Source organism: Polistes canadensis, unplaced genomic scaffold (assembly GCF_001313835.1).
Source record: "Polistes canadensis isolate GaletaPanama2010 unplaced genomic scaffold, ASM131383v1 scaffold_5, whole genome shotgun sequence".
NCBI classification, from domain to species: Eukaryota; Metazoa; Arthropoda; class Insecta; order Hymenoptera; family Vespidae; genus Polistes; species Polistes canadensis.
In genome coordinates this window covers 126,844-148,026 of record NW_014569552.1, presented here as the reverse complement: position 1 = coordinate 148,026, position 21,183 = coordinate 126,844, and the positions used below count along the sequence as shown (strand labels likewise).

The 21,183-nt window shown below is 30.1% G+C and overlaps 2 protein-coding genes across 2 annotated transcripts; one reads left to right on the top strand and one right to left on the bottom strand.

Annotated features, from left to right (window-relative positions):
* Nucleotides 1–4,535: 4,535 nt before the first annotated feature.
* LOC106787873 (glycine-rich cell wall structural protein-like) lies at nucleotides 4,536–6,007 on the bottom strand. Its single transcript, XM_014750605.1, has 3 exons — nucleotides 5,990–6,007; nucleotides 5,444–5,508; nucleotides 4,536–4,956 (listed from the first exon to the last, which is right to left on the bottom strand). Exons 1-3 carry the CDS (start codon nucleotides 6,005–6,007, stop codon nucleotides 4,536–4,538), a joined length of 504 nt encoding a protein of 167 aa, XP_014606091.1.
* Nucleotides 6,008–18,166: 12,159 nt separating this feature from the next.
* LOC106787865 (glycine-rich cell wall structural protein 1.0-like) lies at nucleotides 18,167–20,523 on the top strand. The gene is made up of 5 exons (XM_014750593.1): nucleotides 18,167–18,238; nucleotides 18,854–18,915; nucleotides 18,996–19,591; nucleotides 20,007–20,289; nucleotides 20,460–20,523. Exons 1-5 carry the CDS (start codon nucleotides 18,167–18,169, stop codon nucleotides 20,521–20,523), a joined length of 1,077 nt encoding a protein of 358 aa, XP_014606079.1.
* The last annotated feature ends 660 nt before the right edge of the window (nucleotides 20,524–21,183 follow it).

Genomic DNA, 21,183 nt, shown 5'->3' with positions numbered 1-21,183 from the left:
TATGTAGGTATTCCATAATGAAAGAAACGAGCATGCGATTGTAGTGGAATTTCTTCCTCAGCTTTCTATTTCTTTAGATATTTTCACTTTAATCAATCCCTACTTCTCCCATGTCCCTTCCTTTTCTTGAATATTCAATATACGATTATTGTAAGCTATTATTTGAGTTTGTGGTTGAAAGTTCCTTAATCGATTACATGCGAGCAACAAGCAACTCATGTAACATGGTTCATCGAGAAATGCAAAAATAATTATTTTATTTTTGTATGAGAAATTTCCATAACTATTTGAAGTATTTTGTATACTTGTACTTTCTTCTTTTTCTTCTCTTTTACTTTTTTTTTTGTTTATTATAATTATGATAATGATTTTGTTTTCGATGATAGAAGATATTATGAAAAGGTATTGAAACAAATATCATACATAGTTTATTTCTCCTATCATTCTGATCAGTGAATTGTTAATCGATCTTTGGGTGGAGATTCTGGAAAGTATCAGGTAAACCGATTCGCTCCGGTAATTATCGTGTTTAGTATATAAACTCTAGGAGAATTGTATTTCTCTCAGAGTTTCTTTAGATAATAGTCACGATACTTCTGAGAGCAACCTTGACTTTGGCACTTGGCGTACCAGCAATGAATTGCAACTTCTTGGTATAGAAATAAAGTTTTTTTTATTACATTTAATATAATATTAAAGTAATATTAATGTAAAATATATATATATTATAATATATACGAAAATGTATTTTATTATAAATAATATATGTGGCGGTTTGGAGAGGGGACGTTGGAAAGTCTGGAGCTTGAACAAATACAAATTATTTACAAAAAAAAAAAAGATTGTTTCTGCTCAAAACTTACCAACCCATCCACGAATATATATTTAAATTAATATATAATATAAATATTAATATTAGTATATTAAATATATTAATATTATACAAAATATACCATATAAATGACTTAACATAATATGTTTATTTATTTATTACAGACTTTGATTTTTTTCTTTGTCCTTTTCGTTTTGATATCACCATCCTCCTCTTCGTAAGTATTTCGATAAAATTTGATTTTTAATCTCTCATTTTCTCACTTAATATTGTTTATTATTATTATTATAATTGTTGTTTGTTTTCGTAGAAAGAAGGTGGTCATACATGTACCTTACAAAGTGAAAAGAGTGAAGCATACTCATACAGTATACAAAATAATACCACATCACGAAGAGAAGGAAGATCACGATCACGATCACGATCACGATCACGAGAATTACGATTTTTATCGAAGATGAATTTGAATTATTAAATAAAATATATTTCATCTCTATGTAGAACGAGAATTCAAAGAATAGTTATTGAATAGTACAAATGTTTATTCTAATAAATGATTGCCAAACGTATTTGTTATTTTATTTAAGTAAATCTTGGGTTATTGTTTAGTGATATTTGTAAGTGTAATGAAACCGTAATAAAAAACATTTCGATGATAAAAACAATATGGCGTTAATTTTAATCTCTTTCATATATATATATAAAAAATATTTAATCATACCCATCGTTAAAAAAAAAAATAGTGTTAATTTTTATTTCTTTTCTGTATGGGGTGTGGATTGAAAAGTTTCGAGCTTCAACAAAAATCAATTTTTTTTTTAAATAAAAGCGATTTTGACCGACAAAAAGATTGTTTTTACGTTAGGTTCAAAACTTTTTTACTAATCCATGTATATGTAAAAAAAAATAGAAGAATATCTAAACACACCTATTTGATTAATTAAAATAAAACCTCGTTTTCAACGTTGCTAGTATTTTTTTTAATATTAAAAAAAGAAAAAAGATATATAATAAGAAAAATAAAACGTAATATTTTTCTTTTTTTTACTTCATCTATAATGGTTTGAAATTTACAAGTCACTTCGTAAATGAAATTTAAAAAAAAAAACAAGTCGTGGTAATGAAAATAAGTAAAGGTCAATAACTTTTGGTTTTCTAAGCAGGAATAATTTTGTGTTGTTCTTTTTGTAAAAGACAATAAACTGTTATTGTTAAGTACGAACGAATTTAATCGGCGTGATTTTGTTTTACCGTAGAATATTATAGGAAGAGTTAAGGGTATAAAGAGAGAGATTCGATGAAGCGTAAAGAACTTTTAAAAGAATAAAACGCTTGAATGGCGAGATGTGAAGATCGAGCATATAAACGACGAACTTCACCGTCGACGATTCAGATTCACTTTGAAAATCGTCTTACGATCGTGAACGATTCGATTATTCTTGATCGTATACACTAAATTGAAAATTTTGTTATTGAATTATAAATTTTATTTAAAATATATACAATATGAAATCTATGTGTTTGATCCTCGTTCTGCTAAATGAAATTTTCCTCGGAAACGGAGAAAAAGAACAGTGAGTTGGTTTGGAATAAATAATTTAATATTGCTAATTATTGTTAATGATCATTTTTTTTATATCATTAATTATTGCTTTTTTACGCTTTCTTAGTGTGAAAATAATCTTTGAGAAATTCATTATGGAATGTATTTATGCATGTATATATTTGTGTGTGTATTTGAGACTGAAATTTCATCCAAATTTTTATTTCAATTTTATTTAATCTCAAAATGATTGTTTAATATATTTTAATCGAAATGATTTCTTTGAAAGATTAATTAAAAAATATATATTTCATTAAAGTTTCTAATAGACCGCAAGTTTTATAAATTTCAGTGAAAATAATCCTTTCTCCGAGAGATTTATAATTGAATAAATATAAATACGTATTTGTATTTAAGATTTTTAAATTTAGTCACAATTTTTATTCAGAGATAATTTAGATTCTATTATAAGAAACCTCAAAATGACCACTCTTTATCAATTTTAATAAAATTATGCATTTATTCATAACATTTCATTAACATTTTTATATATAATGTTTAATAAAAATTTTTAAACACTTTTAATATTATAAAATAAAATTGAAGTAATTTTTTAATTACATATATTAATATTTTAAATTAAACAATAATTTTTAAAAAATATCAATATAGATACTATCTGGATTCAATTAAATACCAAAATAATCGTTTTATATATTTTATTTCGTCTTGTAAGAGATTTTTAACAATTTATATATCATTTAAAAAGATTTTTTTCCTTTGTCCCAAATTTTTATTCAGCATCCACTTCAAGATACATGTGCCGGAGATCATAAAGCACCATATACACACCAAAACGATATTCATACATAAATTAGTACCACGTAAAAAGTATGTACCAAAGAAAAAAGAAATAACAAAGAAGAAAAAACCATCGTATCACGATGAAGAACATCATAAGGATGATCATCACGAGTGGAAATACTGGTCAAATAGTTACTTTCACCATGACGATAACGGGCAAAGTCACCGTGACGTGAATCACGAAGTTAAACAGGAAGAAGGATCTAAGGAAGGTTATCAGGATCAACAAGATTTTTATAATAATTATGTTCATTCGGATTCTTACTTTCCACAACGTGAATCTCAGGATGAACATTTGTCATCGAAGGATCACATGAATGGTTTGATTGGTTATTCGTATCCGCCGCAGTATTCGCAACATCCGGAAGTTCATGAAATTTCTGATAATCCTCAAGAAAAACCAACATACAATTACGAGGAAGGATATCACAAAGGATTGCAATTGGAAAGCGGAGCTATTTATACTAAAGAATTAAACAAATATAATTTTGGGACTGAGGAAGAGGAGAGAGAAGAAAAATCAAAGGAAGAGGAGGAGGAGGAGGAGGAGGATAATAAGGATATTGTTAAAACTCAGGCAGGACGATATTTTGTCACCGAGGAGGACGTTGAACAGGATCATTCTCACGAAGGGAACAAGATAAAAAAAGTAATTTGAAGGAAATATTCATAAAATTAATTCTAGCTAGAATAGTATTATTTATAGAAATTTACGCTGATTATATATGAGGGTAGTAAGATTTAGAAAATATTTTTTTATATATGTATGACAAGAACATCAAGGAATAAGCTGAATCTTATATTCGCTGTATTCACATGTATAGTATTTATTTTTTTAAACAAGATCTTATATTTTTTTCTATCAACACAATTTTCTATCTTTCGTTTCAACGATCTTCCATGTTTTCCATCCGATTAAATTAAATCGCACTTTGTAAATAAAAAAAAAGTATATAATTTATTTGTTATATAATACATATATATCACAAATGGTGTATAAAAAATAAAGCAAATAGAAAAACATAAAAAGAAAAACAAATAATACGATAGAATTAAATATTATAATAACGACGAAGTATAAAACAAGTAAACTATATATACACGTAAAACTGATAGACAAACGATAATGTGACAAGTACAAATATATCAAGTAAATATGGGTAGACTAGGACACGTGACAGGTAAAAAAAAGAACAAATGGACGGAAAAATCGTGAAAAAGGGAAGGAATATAAATCACTTTTATCGAAGGCTGTCATGATTCATGAATTTGTAATTAAATTCATGACGATTACGATCAGTGACCACTCCAGTCACCACCACCACCACCACCACCACCACCACCATAACCACCGAGTTCGTATCCACCTCCACTTTCCTCCCATCCACCGTGGCCTCCTCCTCCCCCTCCGTATCCACCACCCCCGCCGTATCCACCTCCTCCAACTTCGATATGGCCACCTCCATAATCTCCACCACCGAAATCATGTCCACCACCGAAGTCGTGTCCGCCACCACCTCCACCGAAATCGTGTCCACCACCTCCTCCTCCACCTCCGTGACCTCCGTGACCTCCCAAATCGATCGGATGACCCACAGTGTAACCCAAAACTTCGTATTTGTCACCTCCTCCTCCTCCGTGGTGTACATGTTTCGTAATCGTATGAGTATGGTAAATATGCTTGATTTTATACGGTACGTGAATCACCACATGTTTACTGAAACATTATTTAAATCAATTATGTCTTGTCAGAAATGTCTATTAGAATATAATTTAACGTTTCTACTAGTCTGGGATGCGATAAAAAAAAAGAAAATAAAAAGAAAGAATGAAAAAGATAAAAGAAAAATCGATGATTTTATTTTCTTTGAAACGTTTTCTCTCGTAAGATTTACGGGGCAACTTTAGATGGGCATACACCTTTGCAAATAAAACTGGCGAAAGTCCGAGCACTGAACGATCTACGAGACAAGATCGAAATCGTGAGAAAGGACACGCTCGATCTACCCCATACTATTGGTTATATATTATTATTATTATTCCTATTATTATATATAAGATCTATAAATAAAAGCATAGAAAGAGTCATCGTTATTTTTGTTAACATTTTTTTCTGAACGAACGTTCACTCGGACACTCTAATTTCCGATGATTTATGATAGTTTATTTTGTATGGAATAATCGTATTTAGAAAAATAACTTACTGGCTTCCTCCTCCGTGTCCGGCCTGGGTTAAGTTCAATATCGATGTAAGGAGTAACAAAGTCAACTGTGAACAAATGAAAAGAAAAAGTAACGGATATTTATAATATTCTGTTATTTTTTCGCACAAGGTGTTTCGATTACGCGTTGACGATTAGGAGAACGTCGGCCATCTTTATATTTCATAAATAAATATGTTTGAATATTATGTTATAAAAAATTTTTCAAACTTACATCAATAATAGGACATCGTTGTCTATTTTATTTATTTATTACTACTCGACCCAATAAAAGAAAAATCTTACACAACAAATATATCGAATATTATCGTAAGTTATAATCTCAAAGAAGTAAGCTGGTAATCCAATTTTAGTCACACAATTTATAATTAAATCCAACCTAAAATAATCTTAATAAACACACAAATATATTACAAAATATTATAATAAAAATGATATATAAGGTATCCTCCCAGTTTTGCACTCGCATATTATTCATTCTAAATGAATGAACCAAGAAAAAAAAAAAAATTAATCTTATCAACTTACCGCGACTCCCAACGTCATCTTATCTCTAGTCGGTAATTATTTTTCTGTAAAAACGGAACTCTATTTGTGTAAAGCAGGGAGGATAAACAACAAAAAAGATAGAAATAAAAATAACGAAAAAAGAAGAGAAAAAAAAAAAAAAAAGGAAATAAATAAAAAATAAAAATGATCTCTCAGAGAAAAAGGATTTTATGAAATTGATATAAAAAAAAATCCTTCGAAGAGCACACGATAGCTGCAAATCCGCTTTTGATCTGTCGATTGCATCCTGTAAGAGACTGCTTTTATACACGTACGTTGATAGAAGTCGGATAAGAATGAAAGGGAGTCTTTTGCACCCGTGGTGCACGTGAAAGGAGGCGACTAATCGTCGAGCCGTTTCAAAGTACCGCAGGAGAGTTTATTACTATCTTTCTTACTCAGTTACTCCACTTCCTTCCTCTTTCCTTCTTCCTTACGTGTTTACCTCACGATTCTAACGTTCACGATTCTTACATCCTTTTTGTTCTCTCTCACAACCTTCTCTTATTTCTCCTCCCCTTTCCACCCCCACTTGTTTCTCTTGTCTCTGTTTTTTTTTTTTTGAAAGGTAGACAGCAAGGTGAACGGCCAAGATCAAGATCGAGCTGTCTTAGTGATACCGATGCGAACATCCGTTCGCAGTTTCACTCCTCTTTCTATTTTTAATATTGCTATTTTAATTGCTACTTATACGAATTTCAAAATTTTCGTTGATGTAATTAATATGAGATTTTTTGTATATCTTTTTATTTATTTATTTATATTATTATTGTAGAAATTGTGGGAGTATCGAAGAAGTAAATGTTATGTAAATTGATTGTTTGTATTTTAATTATTGTTTATGTATAAATACGAGTAGTTTTTATATGACTTTTTTAAGGAATTTTGATAAATATATCCATATTCTATTCTATCAGTTTAAAATAAATCAAAAAAAAATAAATCATTTCAAAATTGCAATTCCATATTTTTAAATTTAAGTATGTTCAAATGTACATTACTTTTTTTATGGGTAAATAAATAAAATTTATACAATGTCTATATATATTAAAAATCTATTTCTTATTGTTCGAGGAAATATTATAGATTGTAATAAGACTTGTTATCAAGCGATTGTAAAGGAAACGGACTTCTCAAACTAGTAAAAAAAAAAGGGAAAGTTATAAAGACTATATAAATATATTAACAATTAATTATATGTAATGATTCTAATTATTATTAAAAAATAAAGTGTATGCAATTGGTGTTTACATAGAAACATTGAAATAAATGAAATAAATTCTGTCGAAAAATAGAATTATAATTAAAATTCATAATCACTATATCATTTAAATGAAGACATCAAAAACTTCATCAAAAACGATGTTTTTAATGTTTCTTTTACTCATAAGTCAAATTGGAATAAAATGCGATCGTTAAATGAATACAATTTAAATGTGTAAAATAATAATAAAATAGAAGATAAATCAATGACTTTTTATTCCAACTCGAAAGTTAACGTTGATTAACGAGCGAAACAATTATTATTATCAGATCGTATTGTTCCGCAAATTCATATTTAATTGATATTTCTAGCTCTTACATTAGATGCCTTCTAGTCACGCCTTTTATGAAAATCGTATGTGAGATCCGACCAAAGTGAAAGATGTAACTGGTCGATGAACTGTATGCTACGATAATGCAACCGTTCCTTGTTATAATGTGTTTTACTCAAGGACGTACATATTATATACTTATACATACACAAACTAATACGCTTAACATTCGATCGCGTTTAATATCGTTTTCTCTTATTTAATTTTTTTTATTTTTTTTATTCTTTTTTTCTACGAATATCTTTTGCAAATTAGTCAACTTCTTTTGAGATTTCCATTTCACAATGAATTTCATATAAAAAATATATTATTTTTATTTTTTTTATTTTTTTTTTTTCCATTATATTCTTCATAAAATTATGATAAAATATTCTAAAAAAGATGGAAAAAAAAAGAATAATTTAAATGATTTAATTCAAGATAAAGAAATTTTAGGAAGAAAGAATATAGTGAATAAAAAAACATATTGCACGAAAACGAAAATAAAAAATACAGAAATATAATTAAAATTAAAGAAAAAAAGCTGGGGTACATAAGAATGTTTGATAAATTTTTTCCTTTGATATCTTGGAAATGGTTGAGTATGGCAACTTTTCGTAGGATGCAAACGAAATCTACAACAGTGTAAAATTTAAAAAAAATCGGAGTCTATAAATTTTGATGTTGCTCTTGTTATACACACATACACGACAAACGTGCGTGTCACATTACACACTAGAATCTTCCGTTAATATTTTTCAATTATTAAGTTTCACTTCAACAAATATTAACAAATTGAATAACGTTTTGACTTCCATTTTAGATTCTCATTTAAATGTTTAATCATAATTCTTCTTTTTAAGTATTTAAAGTGTATTCCGCTAATAAGATAATACCACTTGTAAAACATCCTTTTTAAAGAGATGGAAATAGAAAAGTATAATGTTATGTTTCAGAACATCATTAATATCCGCTTCATTATCTTAAATTAATTCAACCGCAAAATTGTTGTGCAACAAAGCGCATTGTCCGATTATATTGGCATTTAAAAATTAAGTTTGCTATTATCAAAGGACACTACAAGTGTGATAATAATGTAAAATTAATTGTAAGAACACATTCCTTTCTATTACTCTATAATTCAATAAACATTTAACGGATTGGTAAACAACAAAAGTGTTCCTACATTTACTACACAGGTAATATTCAATTATTATAATTATTTTTTTTCTTATATAATAAATAAATTATATTCTTAATAATATGTATAAAAAAAAACAGAAAAAGAGATTGAGAGTAATATAGTTAATTAATTTTTTTCTTATAGTTTTTCCTATTTCCATTACACACTAGAGTGGGTTGAAAAGTTTGGATATTCAAGAAAAAAAATCAATTTTATTTAATATTAAGTCTGACCGAAAGAAAATTGTTAGGCTTAAAATTTTTCAACCAATCCACTTACATACGGAATATCCCAATTTTTTTTTTTACCTAAACATATAAATTAAAACGACAATACTAACAAAAAAAAGTATAAAAGTAAGAAAAGAAAAACAAATGAAAAGTACATTTAAAAATGTGTTAAAAGTGTCTAACTACTGCGTTACAGGTATACACGTGTAAATTATGTTAAATTATTGAATAATTCGATTTAACGATAATAACTCGTTGAATAAAATTTAAATAAAACAATGTAAAATCATATTGCACATTTAAAATAGATCGAACAAAACGTATCTGTTGGTCTTCAATCGACCTCGATAGTTCGAAGAAAAAAAAAATGGAAATAGAGTAAAAAAAATGAGGAGAAGGAATGAGAAAAGTAGGCGATGAGCAGAAATCGAACTACAGTAGTCGAGAATCGATATCTCCTATTGTATCTATGTATCGGATTTTGTACCGGGAGAAAGGGAAACCGATCTTCTAGCGTGTCTCGTTAAATTTATACACAGAGATAGAAAGATGGAGAGAGGGAGAGAGAGGAAATTGTATCAGAGTGTGTGTGTTTGTATGTATATACAAAGAAATATAAGATCTATGCTTATTAGTAACGATGGTAGTTGCAGTCGAGCGAAAATGAAAACGAGCAATACGCGATACTCTTTATCCTCTTTTTCTTAAATGATCGTAAGACCGTGACAGTGAACTCTCTAGCAAAGGAATTTCATTCGAACGGACGCGAACTAGAAACGAGTAACGATTGGTCCACACCTATTTCTTTCACGCTATTATTATTATTATTATTATTATTATTATTATTTTATTATTATTATTTTCATGTATTTTATTGTATTGTATTGTATTATCTTTATTGTGTATCGAAGGTATTTTATAATTATAGATATATTATAATTATAGATGCTTATACAGATATATTACATACATACATTTGTGTATATGTTTTTCATATATTTTATTGTATTATCTTTATTGTGTCCCGAAGGTATTTTATAATTATAGATATATTATAATTATAGATGCTTATACAGATATATATTACATACATACATTTGTGTATATGTGTTTCATATCTTTATTATTATTATTATTATTATTATTATATTTAAATGAATTATTATATTTATACATTTGCATAGGTATTTCTTTATGAACACGTGTGTGTAAAATTATTAGAAAAGTTTGGTAGCATATTTCAAGAGCTGATCATGGTGATAACACGTCTAAATACTTTCTTCCTAGAAACTCTTTTTATTAACTTTTTATTCTTTCAATTTCACGCCATATATTGTTGCAAAATCAATTTTCACTACTTTTTTTTTTAGTTTATAATTTATCTTGATACGAGTTCGTTGATACTTTTGTTGAAAGCTGTCAGAATCTTGTTCTGTATTTTCTTTTCTCTTTCTTTTGTTGATAACATTTCTTTTCACTGAGATTTCCACGACGTAGAGTAAAAGCCTGTAAAATAAAATTATTTTTTTTAACTTTTTTTTTTTTCATTTGCTTAATCGTCAATACATTCGATCGGAGTTATAATTACAAGTTTAAAAAAAATCTTATTTTCAAGAAATGCTAGGAGGTTGTATACGATCGGAGAGATAGTGAAAGTAGTAGCCTATTAAATTAACTTATTTCAAAAACTTTCTGACGTTTATGACGACGAAGTTTAGGAAGTCACTATTATCCTCTTACGAAACCAATGAAAATATCTTCGTATGTATGTATGTGTATCTGTGTACATAAAAACACTTTCTTTTTTTTACATTTATATATATAACATGTAAATTTAAATTTTAGAAATATTCTCATTGAATTTTTTGAGCTTTCTCGTTGAGATTTCACATTGAAAATATTTTATTAGAAATAAAACAGCAATAGCAAATTGCTGTTTTATTCTTTACTTGAGATAGGTAGCATATAATTTTCTATCATTTGTTTAATCTAACACAATTTTCTGATCCATTAATCTTATTTTCTTATTAACAATGAAAATTCGTATTTATATATATATAAAATATATATATTACGTCGTTGTGTGTATGTAAATTAGAGTTAAGAAATAAATAAGGTTAAGGTAGATGTAACGTAGAAATCAGCTTGTACGGTTTTGTTTCTCGTATTTTGGAAAGTATCGATCAGAATGTTCTCAGGGTATGCCTGATCGTGTCTACGTTTCTGGTTCTGACGATTGAACGAACGGGATCCAGCAAGAAGGTAGGGTAGGAGTGGTGATCGTTTAAAGAAAAACCAACGAAGAAAGTGTCGATTTCCCCCCATGAGGAGAGAAGCGAGTATGGTGTATTTATTTTATTTGTTCGAATTAAATGTATATACATAGTATATGTATCTCTTAGGATATCAAGGTTGGTAGTAGGTCATACCCACCCATTTCTCTATGGACCAGCCTATTGGATGCAACGTAGATTTTCCACGTCGTCGATGATCTAGCTAAGGCTATCTAAAGTGACCACCAATAGTAAGTGGTAGGAGTGGACACCACCTTTGCTGATCTTCTTTTAATCTTGTATAAAAGAGAAGAAGCCGAGCGTAAGCTCTCGCAATGTATCTGGATCAACCGTGGCGTAGATTGCACCTAACTCTTGCCAAGCGAACATCGAGAAAACAGAAAATAACCGACTAATCTATTAGATTAAAATCTACGTTTTTAATAACAATCAAGAAAGAATTCTTTCATTATATTTTTCGCCTTGACGATGCAGCTGGTGGTAAGTTATTTTTATTATATTTCTTAACTCATTGGCGATTTTTTTGTTTGACATTAATCAATTTTCCTAGCCAAGTTATTTTTACCTTTGAATATTTTTCACGTCGGAATGTTTTATTTCTGTTTTCTTTTTTTTTTTTTTTCTATATTAAATTTTCAAAACACTTTTTATCATCGATTATATTTCTTTAATCTTGATATATGTACATACATAATATATGTATGTATATAATATATACGTAGAAAGGTAATTTCTTTGGAGTATGTTAAACGTTCGCAAAACGGATTCTAGATTAATAGGTCAGAGAAAATGAAGGTAGTCGTTAACAAGCGATTAACGTTCGCAGGTGTTGTGCGTTCTGATGCTGGCAGTTTATGAACCTCTTCTTGGTTATGCGTGAGTATTTTTGAGGGCGCGCGTATATGTGTGTGTGTGTTTGAGTGTGTTCCTAAAATAGAAATTAATTAATAACGATATATATTAAATATATAGATTAGTGAAAGATTTTGTATTTTTAGGAAAAAATTGGTAGTGGTCTTTCCTCGACAAGTACGACGTAGTCCGATGATACCATGGCGTCCGAAATCACCAGGTTTTAAGAAAACGTCCTACAGGAGTAACGAGTTTTATAACATGCACCATCACGATCATCCTGCTCCACACTTTTACGGATCTAAACCCGCTTATCACAGGAGTCCACCTTTTCCCCATGGTGGTGATGACTTTGATCAGGGTTACGAAGAAGTTAATCATGTACACATACCACACAGCAAAGATGTCAGTCATGCGATCTCTTTTGGAAAAGGATATGTTCCTTATGACAGTATCAGAGGCACGTTTTCATTCGACAATGACAAGTAAATATCATATCAAAATATTTAATCCTAATATTATAAATTTTCAATATTATCTTTAAAATATAACAAAAATATTGTTTATTTTATAGATACACAGAAATGATAGAATATGCAAACAAATTTACCGAACCCAATCAAGCTTCTACAAGTTATTCACCAACGGCATCGGATTACAGTACTCCACCGACCGGTTACATGCAAGAAAATATTTTCAGTGACTCTTACTTTTCTGATGTAAAGAATATAGATCTTCAGGATAGGAAGAACGAAGGGGTTAAAAATTACATACCTCGAGCTATTAATAATAACGAAGTGACTCAGACTACGAATGATATTTTCGAAATGAACAAGGACACTACTGTTAATAAGAATCCAACGTTTTACAAAGATACAGGTTATCAGGATAATAAAGCGGAAGGTGCTATAATACTTCCGGCAGGTATTCCATCAGCTACGATTGGTGGCAGCAAAGAGGGTATTATTTTTCGGGATAGCGTTTCGATGGATGATTACAATAGAAAAGTTCAAGCGTTTACGAAAAATTGGCCTAGTTTGTTGGGGGTTGATTCTATTCCTCAATCACCGATTATGAGCCCAATAGATCAATCTGTTCTCCTACAACAACAACAATTACAACAACAACAATTACAACAACATCAACAACAATTGATTAATCCTTTACCAACGCCAGCTGCATTGATAGGACCTGGTTATCCTACTATTGGTCCTAATTGGTTCTCAGAATATGCAGAAGCCAAAAGAGGTTATGCAGTTAAAGAGGACCATATGGAACCTCAACACGATTTTCGTACGATGCCCATTCAAACTTCACCCTTCCAGAATTTCCAAGTTGGGATGAACCTTGGACAATCTATTCTGTCTCCTATAATTCATGCATAATGAATTTAACAAACGAAATACTAATGTGATAAAGTGACTTGTTTATTTATGTAGAGTAGTATATTTTAATGTTTCCTATTTATATTTATTTTTATTGGTAAATATATATATATTTATATAGATGTATATGTATATGCACTTGTCTCTCTTTCTCTCTTTCTTTTTTTTTTCTATTCTTTACGTATTGTTAGAACGAAAAGGATATCTTGGATATAATTTATATTCTATAAAAATAATTTGTAATTTATTATAATAAAACACTGGTCATAACAAAAAAATAAATAATTTAACTTATTTATGTTCTTATTCTATTGATTTTTTTTTTCTTTAAATAATTATAATATAAAAAAAAAAAAAAAGAAATAATTTTCAACATAAAGTTGTAATACAATAGATGATATAAAAACATGTAATCTTATAGAAATTAGTGATTTAAATAAAAATGTTAATAAAAATTGAGAAATTGTGTACTATAATGTAAAAAAAAAAAACATGATTCTAAACGATCCTAAAACACAATAATTCGTAAATTATAAAAACGTACTTAGTCGTATTAATGGCTCATTGATTTTTGAAATACGACAATTGTTGAACGAGATAGCAAGGTCATGACATTCTACATGGCATCTTTCCCCTTCGTTTACTTTCACTGGAAGACATAAGATCGGTTGTGCTCTTGAAAGTTGAGAAAGTCTGATCGCTTGCTTGCAACAAGATGTGCGACCAACTCTATATCGAACATCGTTTAGCCCATTATTCCTTCGCTGTTTTAATCGGACGATCATGAGAAAGAAAATGACTATCGTCATTTAAGTAAATATATTTAATGGGAAAATTATGTGAAAGGATGTACAGGGCGTGTCCAAAAGTTCCTAAGTGATTTGAAAAATCAATTACTTTCTTTTTTATTTTCTTTTTTTTTTTTTTTAGATATTTCTGGTGAACTTTTCTTTCCAGTTTTATCAACACCATAGATGGTTAGTAAATTTAATGAGAAAAAATACACGAAGATGCATTGGATGGGTCTAAAAATTTCCAAGTAATCTAAGAAATATATTACTTCTTTTTCTGAAATATATATATTTTAAGTAAATTTACTTTTAAGATTAAGACAAGCTTGTTAAATTTAAAGTTAAATAATAAATCTACGAAGACTTGAAAGACAGAGTAATTAATTTTCGAAATTATCTAATTGTAAGAATTTTTGGATCACTTTCAAGAATTTCTTTTTTTTTATTCTTTCTGCACACCTGATGATTTTATATATGTGTATACGTATCTGTATAGGTGAGTATATACTAATTGTAAGAATAGTTTCACGAATAATTAAACTCTTCGCGATAGACCGTAACCTTGAAATAATCGACATTATCATTAATGAAAAAGAAAGTTTAAGTTAGAAATTTTTAAATATTTAAGAAATTGTTTCTTTTTTTTTTTAAATCCTTTATAAAGCATGATAATTAATGTTTTATAACACTTTGAAAACTATAATTATATATTTGAAGAGATATAACATTTTTATATTAAATTTTGAAAGAAATGTGAAAGAGTTTTTGAAATATTTTACGTAAGTAATCAATTGTAATTCTATGTAAATATATACGCGCATAAGTTTGATTACATTAACCATATTACAACACTAAAACGTTATATCAAACGAGTTGAATTCACTTTTGGCTTTATTAACCTAAAGCTACCATTTAGAGTAAAGTTACTTCCTACTAGTCAGTCCAGTTATTGCTTAATTACATTTATAATAAGTATTACCACATATAATAATATTTAAACAAAGGAACAAAAATTTGCATGTAATTAAATAATAAATATTAACAATAATTCAAAAATTCGAGAAAAATTCTCCAATAGAAGAAAAAAGAAATTGATTAGTATTGTCCAAATAATATTACATCTAAATAAGAAATAAAAAATAACATTGAAAAGAAATCTTAATGAAAAATAAAACCCATAAGAAATAAATTTAGAGAAAAAAAAAGATAAAAAGAAACGAAAGAAGAAAAAACAAGAATAGAATCACTCGAAATCGATTCGCGTACAATCGTATTAATGTAAGATAAAAATATTTAAAAAAGAAAAAAAAATAAGATTAAAAAGAAAACTAAAAAAAAGAAACCTAATATCTAGAAAAACTGATGAGCAATAAATTTAGAGAAAAGAAAAAGGAATATAGACGCGAAAAGAAAAAAAAACGCAAATATGATTATACGAAATCGATTGTAAGTTTCACTTATACATTAGTTAAATAAAAAAATAGTTTTAAAATATTACCGGTAACGGAAACTAAGAGGCGTGTTTAGATCTCACTTGTAAGAACAAGTGATATAATCTATATATCGTGCCAATGGCAATATTGTCAAGGCCAGTTGGTCTTGATCGGAAAAGGAACAACCATAAAGGTGCGTTTACTGGAATTTACCAGACATGTCTGAAACGTGAAAAGGGAAAGAGTGAAAGGATTGAAAAAAACTTGAGAAACTTATCTCTTTCTTTCTTGTATCATACTTTGTTTAAGTTTACTCTATATCTCTCTCTCTCTCTTTCTCTCTTTCTCTCTCTTTCTCTCATTTTCTTTCTTTTATGTACATCTTATACTCGCACGCGTTACTTTCTATTTCGTTGTCAGCCGCAGAGAGAAACGTCGTGAACGATCATAAGGAGATTTATAAAGTAGATAGATTTTCAGATTTACAACAGTTATCCCTTCCTTTCGTTCTCTCTCACCTCTTCCTCCTCCTCCTCCTCCTCCTCCTCACCCCTTATCATCACTCTTTCCATCCAAGCAACCTATGTCGATCATTATTGCGATCAAAAGTATCTAATAGGAGATGGAAGACAAATTACCGTTGCGTTCTTTCACGCGCATTCCGGAACGAGGAAAAGTTAAATGCCGGTAAAAGGAATTTCCATTTGAAATTCCCCGACTTAACAATTTCATCGAGGTATCTGATTTCTTCTAAATATATAGGTACATATGTGTGAATATTTATATATATATATATGTAAAAGAAAAAGTGTTGAATATGAAAAGAGAGAAATTGTACAATGACATTTGTCAAGTTAAACTGTTATATAAATAATTCGCGGTGTTAAGTTTATTACAAGATAATTAATCGTTATTAAAATTAATTTACCATGTCGTACTCTCTCTCTCTCTCTCTCGAATTATCTTAATTTCTAATTACCTCTGTAATGTAAATGAGATCTGTTTCTATTTAATTTTTTTAATAAATTAATTTTTTCTTTTCGTTTATTTTGGATTTATTCGTCGTGTTTTATTTTTTTTTTTTTTAACAGCAAAGAATAGCAACGATCGTAACGAATGAAATTTCTTCGTTCGAGACCTTTATTATCCTGTAATAAAATTTCACGATGCGAATGTGAATTGCCGACAGACAATAGTAATCTCTTCTTCTTTTCTTTCAATTTTTTTTTTTTATATAAAGAAAGTATAGAATCATTTCAAACTGGTATTTTAACGAACATATTAGACGAACATACTTTTAACGAAATAGTAGATTTCGAGGACGAATCTCGAATATGATCTTACCTGTCGATCATTTTCTTTCTCTTTTAACGAGATCAGTTTATTTTACTTGTAGTGTTATCCGATGCGTTTATGTATTTTTTTGTTCTCTCTCTTTGTATATTAGAAAATATTAGATTTAGATCCGAGAGATGTATATGCATTTGAATTTACGCTAGCTCGTCATCTCGTCTTTCTTTTTCGCACGATATGCGATGGCTTCGTGCCAATGTCCTGCTCTTACTTCTCGATTTCGAGCCACTCGCCGTTGATCTTTATTATCGATGTGCTGAAAGTAGAAATCGTTTCTTTATGAATATTCAACGGGAATGTTGCTACCAACACATTTCTAATGATTTACATTTATATATCTTTCGTTCGTTTACAATTGTTTGATTTAAAATCATTTCTGTTATTTTTGAAATATTACAACAACAAAAATTGTATACGTGAAACTGAAAGAATGATATTTTAATTGTTGTATAATAATTAAATTAAAAAGCAAAAGTAATAAAAATTAATACACGTATTTTATCTCAAGCATTAACCAATGCCAAATACATTGTATATTCAAAAGGTTAAGTTAGATGATTAAATATTACTACATCTATTTAGAAATTATTTGTTTAGATAAAAAAATTAACAGAAAATGAAATAGTACCTCTCTTATTCAATACTCGAACTTACGGAAGTTCTATTCGGGATGACGTATTTAATGCCGGAGGCATAAATTTCTCTAATCATTTTCAAAAATCATATTCGCACAGGTTCTTAGAAAATCTTCTCAATATATATATGCGATAGATATATGTACATTATTTTACAAAGACAAAGTTAGAATAGTATATGTTATGTTAATGTATGTATCAAAGTTAAGTTACTTGCTTGCTTACTTGCTTGTTGAGAATCTGCACAAACACATTCAACTTCCTCACACGCTTCCTCCTTCTCTTCCTACTGGTACCGGTATTGCTTGTTTGGGCTTACGGTGGGATCAACGCTCATCGTATCGCATCCCCCACCAGTTGACTATCTTGTTCTTCCGGTGCTTCCTCCGGGTCAATCTATATAGCCGGCACTGTTACTGGCTATATATGACAGTGTCTATCGGTACGTCGAACAGAGCTGATCAGGAAAAAGTTACTACCGACTATCAGGAAGAGAGTGTATTGTATTATATTTATCTCTCCTCAATCATCATGGAGATCAGAATCATCGTAAGGATTCATCCGATTCCAGATTTATATTAATATTTCCACGAAAGAAACTTAAGATCTTTAAGATTCAAATGATCCTATAGTTGAATTTGGATTATATTTTGGCACTTAATTGTTTTCAAATCTTTCAAAATCTTTGTCAATTTTTCTTTTTTTTTTTTATGCAATTGAACGATTACAAGTAAATTCGTGTTAACGATCTTAGTAGTATACTAAAGATTGTTGTTGTTTTTTTTAATTCTTTCCTTTTCACGGGTTCAAAAACCTTCTCACAGATAGCTTATATTACTAAAGAGGTTACATCTTTTATCGTTTTTTTGAAGTCAATAGTAGATAGTTTTTACAGAACGAGTCACCGTTTATATGTATTAACCATTGTTGCTTGATTTTAGTCTTATTGGATATCTTATGGGAACTAGTTTTTCAACGTGGTTTGATTGATGACAATGTTACTAGATTATTATATCGATTAGGGAACAATTAATTAAAGATTGACAAATTAATTTAATTGGTGATTCTGAATAGTTGACTTATGTGTATCTTTTTTTTTATTCTTTCTTACAGATAAGATCATTTCTTCTACTCAATTGTTTGGCGATAGCTTTAGCCACCTTTGGCAAAGAACAGTAAGTAGTTTTTTGAAAAAAAGTATCGATCAATTAAAAATATATGGAAATAAGTATAATAATTTTATTTTAATTCGCAGCGTTCATATAAGAATTCACGTGCCCGAGTTGATTCAGCATCATGAGAAAAAGGTTATCAAATATGAGGAACATGGCGGACACGATGATAGCGGTGGGGGTGACCATCATGTAGAAATAACAAGTCCAGGGATCGGTGATCTTGGTGGTGGTGGCCATGGGGGAGGATTGGGAGGAGGCTTTGGTGGAGGCCATGGAGGTGGATTTGGGGGAGGTCACGGTGGTGGATTTGGGGGAGGCCACGGTGGTGGATTTGGAGGAGGCCACGGAGGTGGATTTGGAGGAGGTCACGTAATAGTTCACCATTCGTCAGGAGGATTTGGGGGTGGTGGTCATGGAGGAGGAGGAGGAGGAGGAGGTGGATTCGGAGGTGGTCATGGGGGAGACTTAGGTGGTGGTTATGGAGGTGGACATGGAGGAGGTGGAGGAGGATTCGGAGGTGGTCATGGGGGAGATATAGGTGGTGGTTATGGGGGTGGACATGGAGGTGGACATACGGTTAGTTTGAGCGGAGGATTTGTCACACTCGGGGGTGGTGGCGGTGGCGGTGGTGGCCATGACCTTGGTGGAGACTTTGGTGGTCACGGTGGTTTCGAAGGTAAGATAATCGATCAGATATATTAAAAAGAAAAAAAAATAACATATTTATTAGAATTGAATATGGTCAAATAACAATTGTAATAAATGCAAGATCAAGGACTGATTTTGAAACGAGTCCAACTGGACAAGTCTCTTTTTACTTCCTTTCACGTCAATTTTCGAGGATGACGTGGTCGAAACCAGTTCCACGAACTTTCTCCAATTATCGCGACCGTAACCCTATTTCAAATGATTACCAGATGCTTTGATCGTTACCTTTTGATCACTCTCCCTCTCGGTGTTCGATAAGAAATTGTTATTATTATGCGTTCGAGATCATTAATGGTTTACGTTATATACTTATTCGTATTTTATAATCATTGATAATATTTATCAATGGTTTTAATTCTTATCACGAATAATCTCATTTCTAGGTGGCCATGGAGATATCATAGAAAGCAGTCACAGTAGTGGTGGTGGTGGTGGCGGTGGTTATGGTGGAGGTGGCGGTGGTTATGGTGGAGGTGGTGGTGGCTACAGCGGTGGTGGTGGTTTTGATCACGGAGGACACAGTTTTGGAGGTGGTGCTAGCTTCAGTAGCCATGGTGGTGGTTATGGCAGTAGTGGTGGTGGAGGTGGACATGATTTAGGTGGAGATGATCATTCCATTGGTTCAAGTAGTTACGGAAACAGTATCTCCTCCGATTTTGGAAGCAGGTAATTTTTGATCTTCAAATTAAACTGCAGATCTTATTGATGTGATTAAGAGAGACACAATTATAATAATTCTTTTTAATTCTTTTTTTCAGCGGACACGGAGGAAGTAGTTTCAGTTCAGGAGGTGGTTTCGACTCTTACTCATCCGGTGGACACTCATCGTACAGTAGTGGAGGAGGAGGTGGAGGTGGAGGTGGACACGGTGGTTTCTCGGGTTATCACAAAAGAAAATAATAGGCATAACAATTCTTTTTCTTCTTAATTTTTTTTATCTTCATGGTGATGAACTCAAATATTGTTTCTTCTCAATATCGACCAACTTTTGGCCCCCTTTAAAGAAACTTTCACCATGATTGACCAATTAATTGACCGATCGATCCTTCAAAGATCTTCGTTTTGACGTATCGGATTCTTGATCATGGTAGATCGTTTGCAAAGAGTTCCGATGAAAGATCGTGACATCGATCAAGATTTGGCAAATAACCGCGCACAGAAAACTATTTTGAAGTTTTTTTTTTATGAAGTGTTGGTTCATGTATTTACTATTGTAATAATTTTAATTTCATCTTGTAAATATCCCATTCCTTTCCCTCTAACTTCAAATGTATTTCATTATAATGTCAGTAGTTTATATTATTAACACGAATTGTTTTTCGATGATCACAGACTGTGTTGTACAACTGCGAATGCACGTTTTATCGATTTGTAGGTTTTTTTTCATATTTTTTTTTAATTTAATCTACGTGCATTGCCAGCAAGAATGTTATGTTATTTACTTTACTGCACCTGTAAGAAACTTTTCTGTAAATAATTATACAAATATTGTTAACTGTAATAAACATTTTTTATACGTTTGTAAAAATTACTTTGTTTCATTTATCCGAATTTCTAAAT

Bases quoted from the DNA above. Each gene is read 5' to 3' on its own strand.
- LOC106787873 (XM_014750605.1), bottom strand. The intron at 4,957-5,443 runs GTAAGTTATTTT...ATAATGTTTCAG, and splicing joins GGACACGGAGGAGGAAGCCA to TAAACATGTGGTGATTCACG.
- LOC106787865 (XM_014750593.1), top strand. From the start codon at position 18,167: ATGACAGTGTCTATCGGTACGTCGAACAGAGCTGATCAGGAAAAAGTT. The intron at 18,239-18,853 runs GTATTGTATTAT...TCTTTCTTACAG, and splicing joins CCGACTATCAGGAAGAGAGT to ATAAGATCATTTCTTCTACT. The intron at 20,290-20,459 runs GTAATTTTTGAT...ATCGTACAGTAG, and splicing joins TCCTCCGATTTTGGAAGCAG to TGGAGGAGGAGGTGGAGGTG.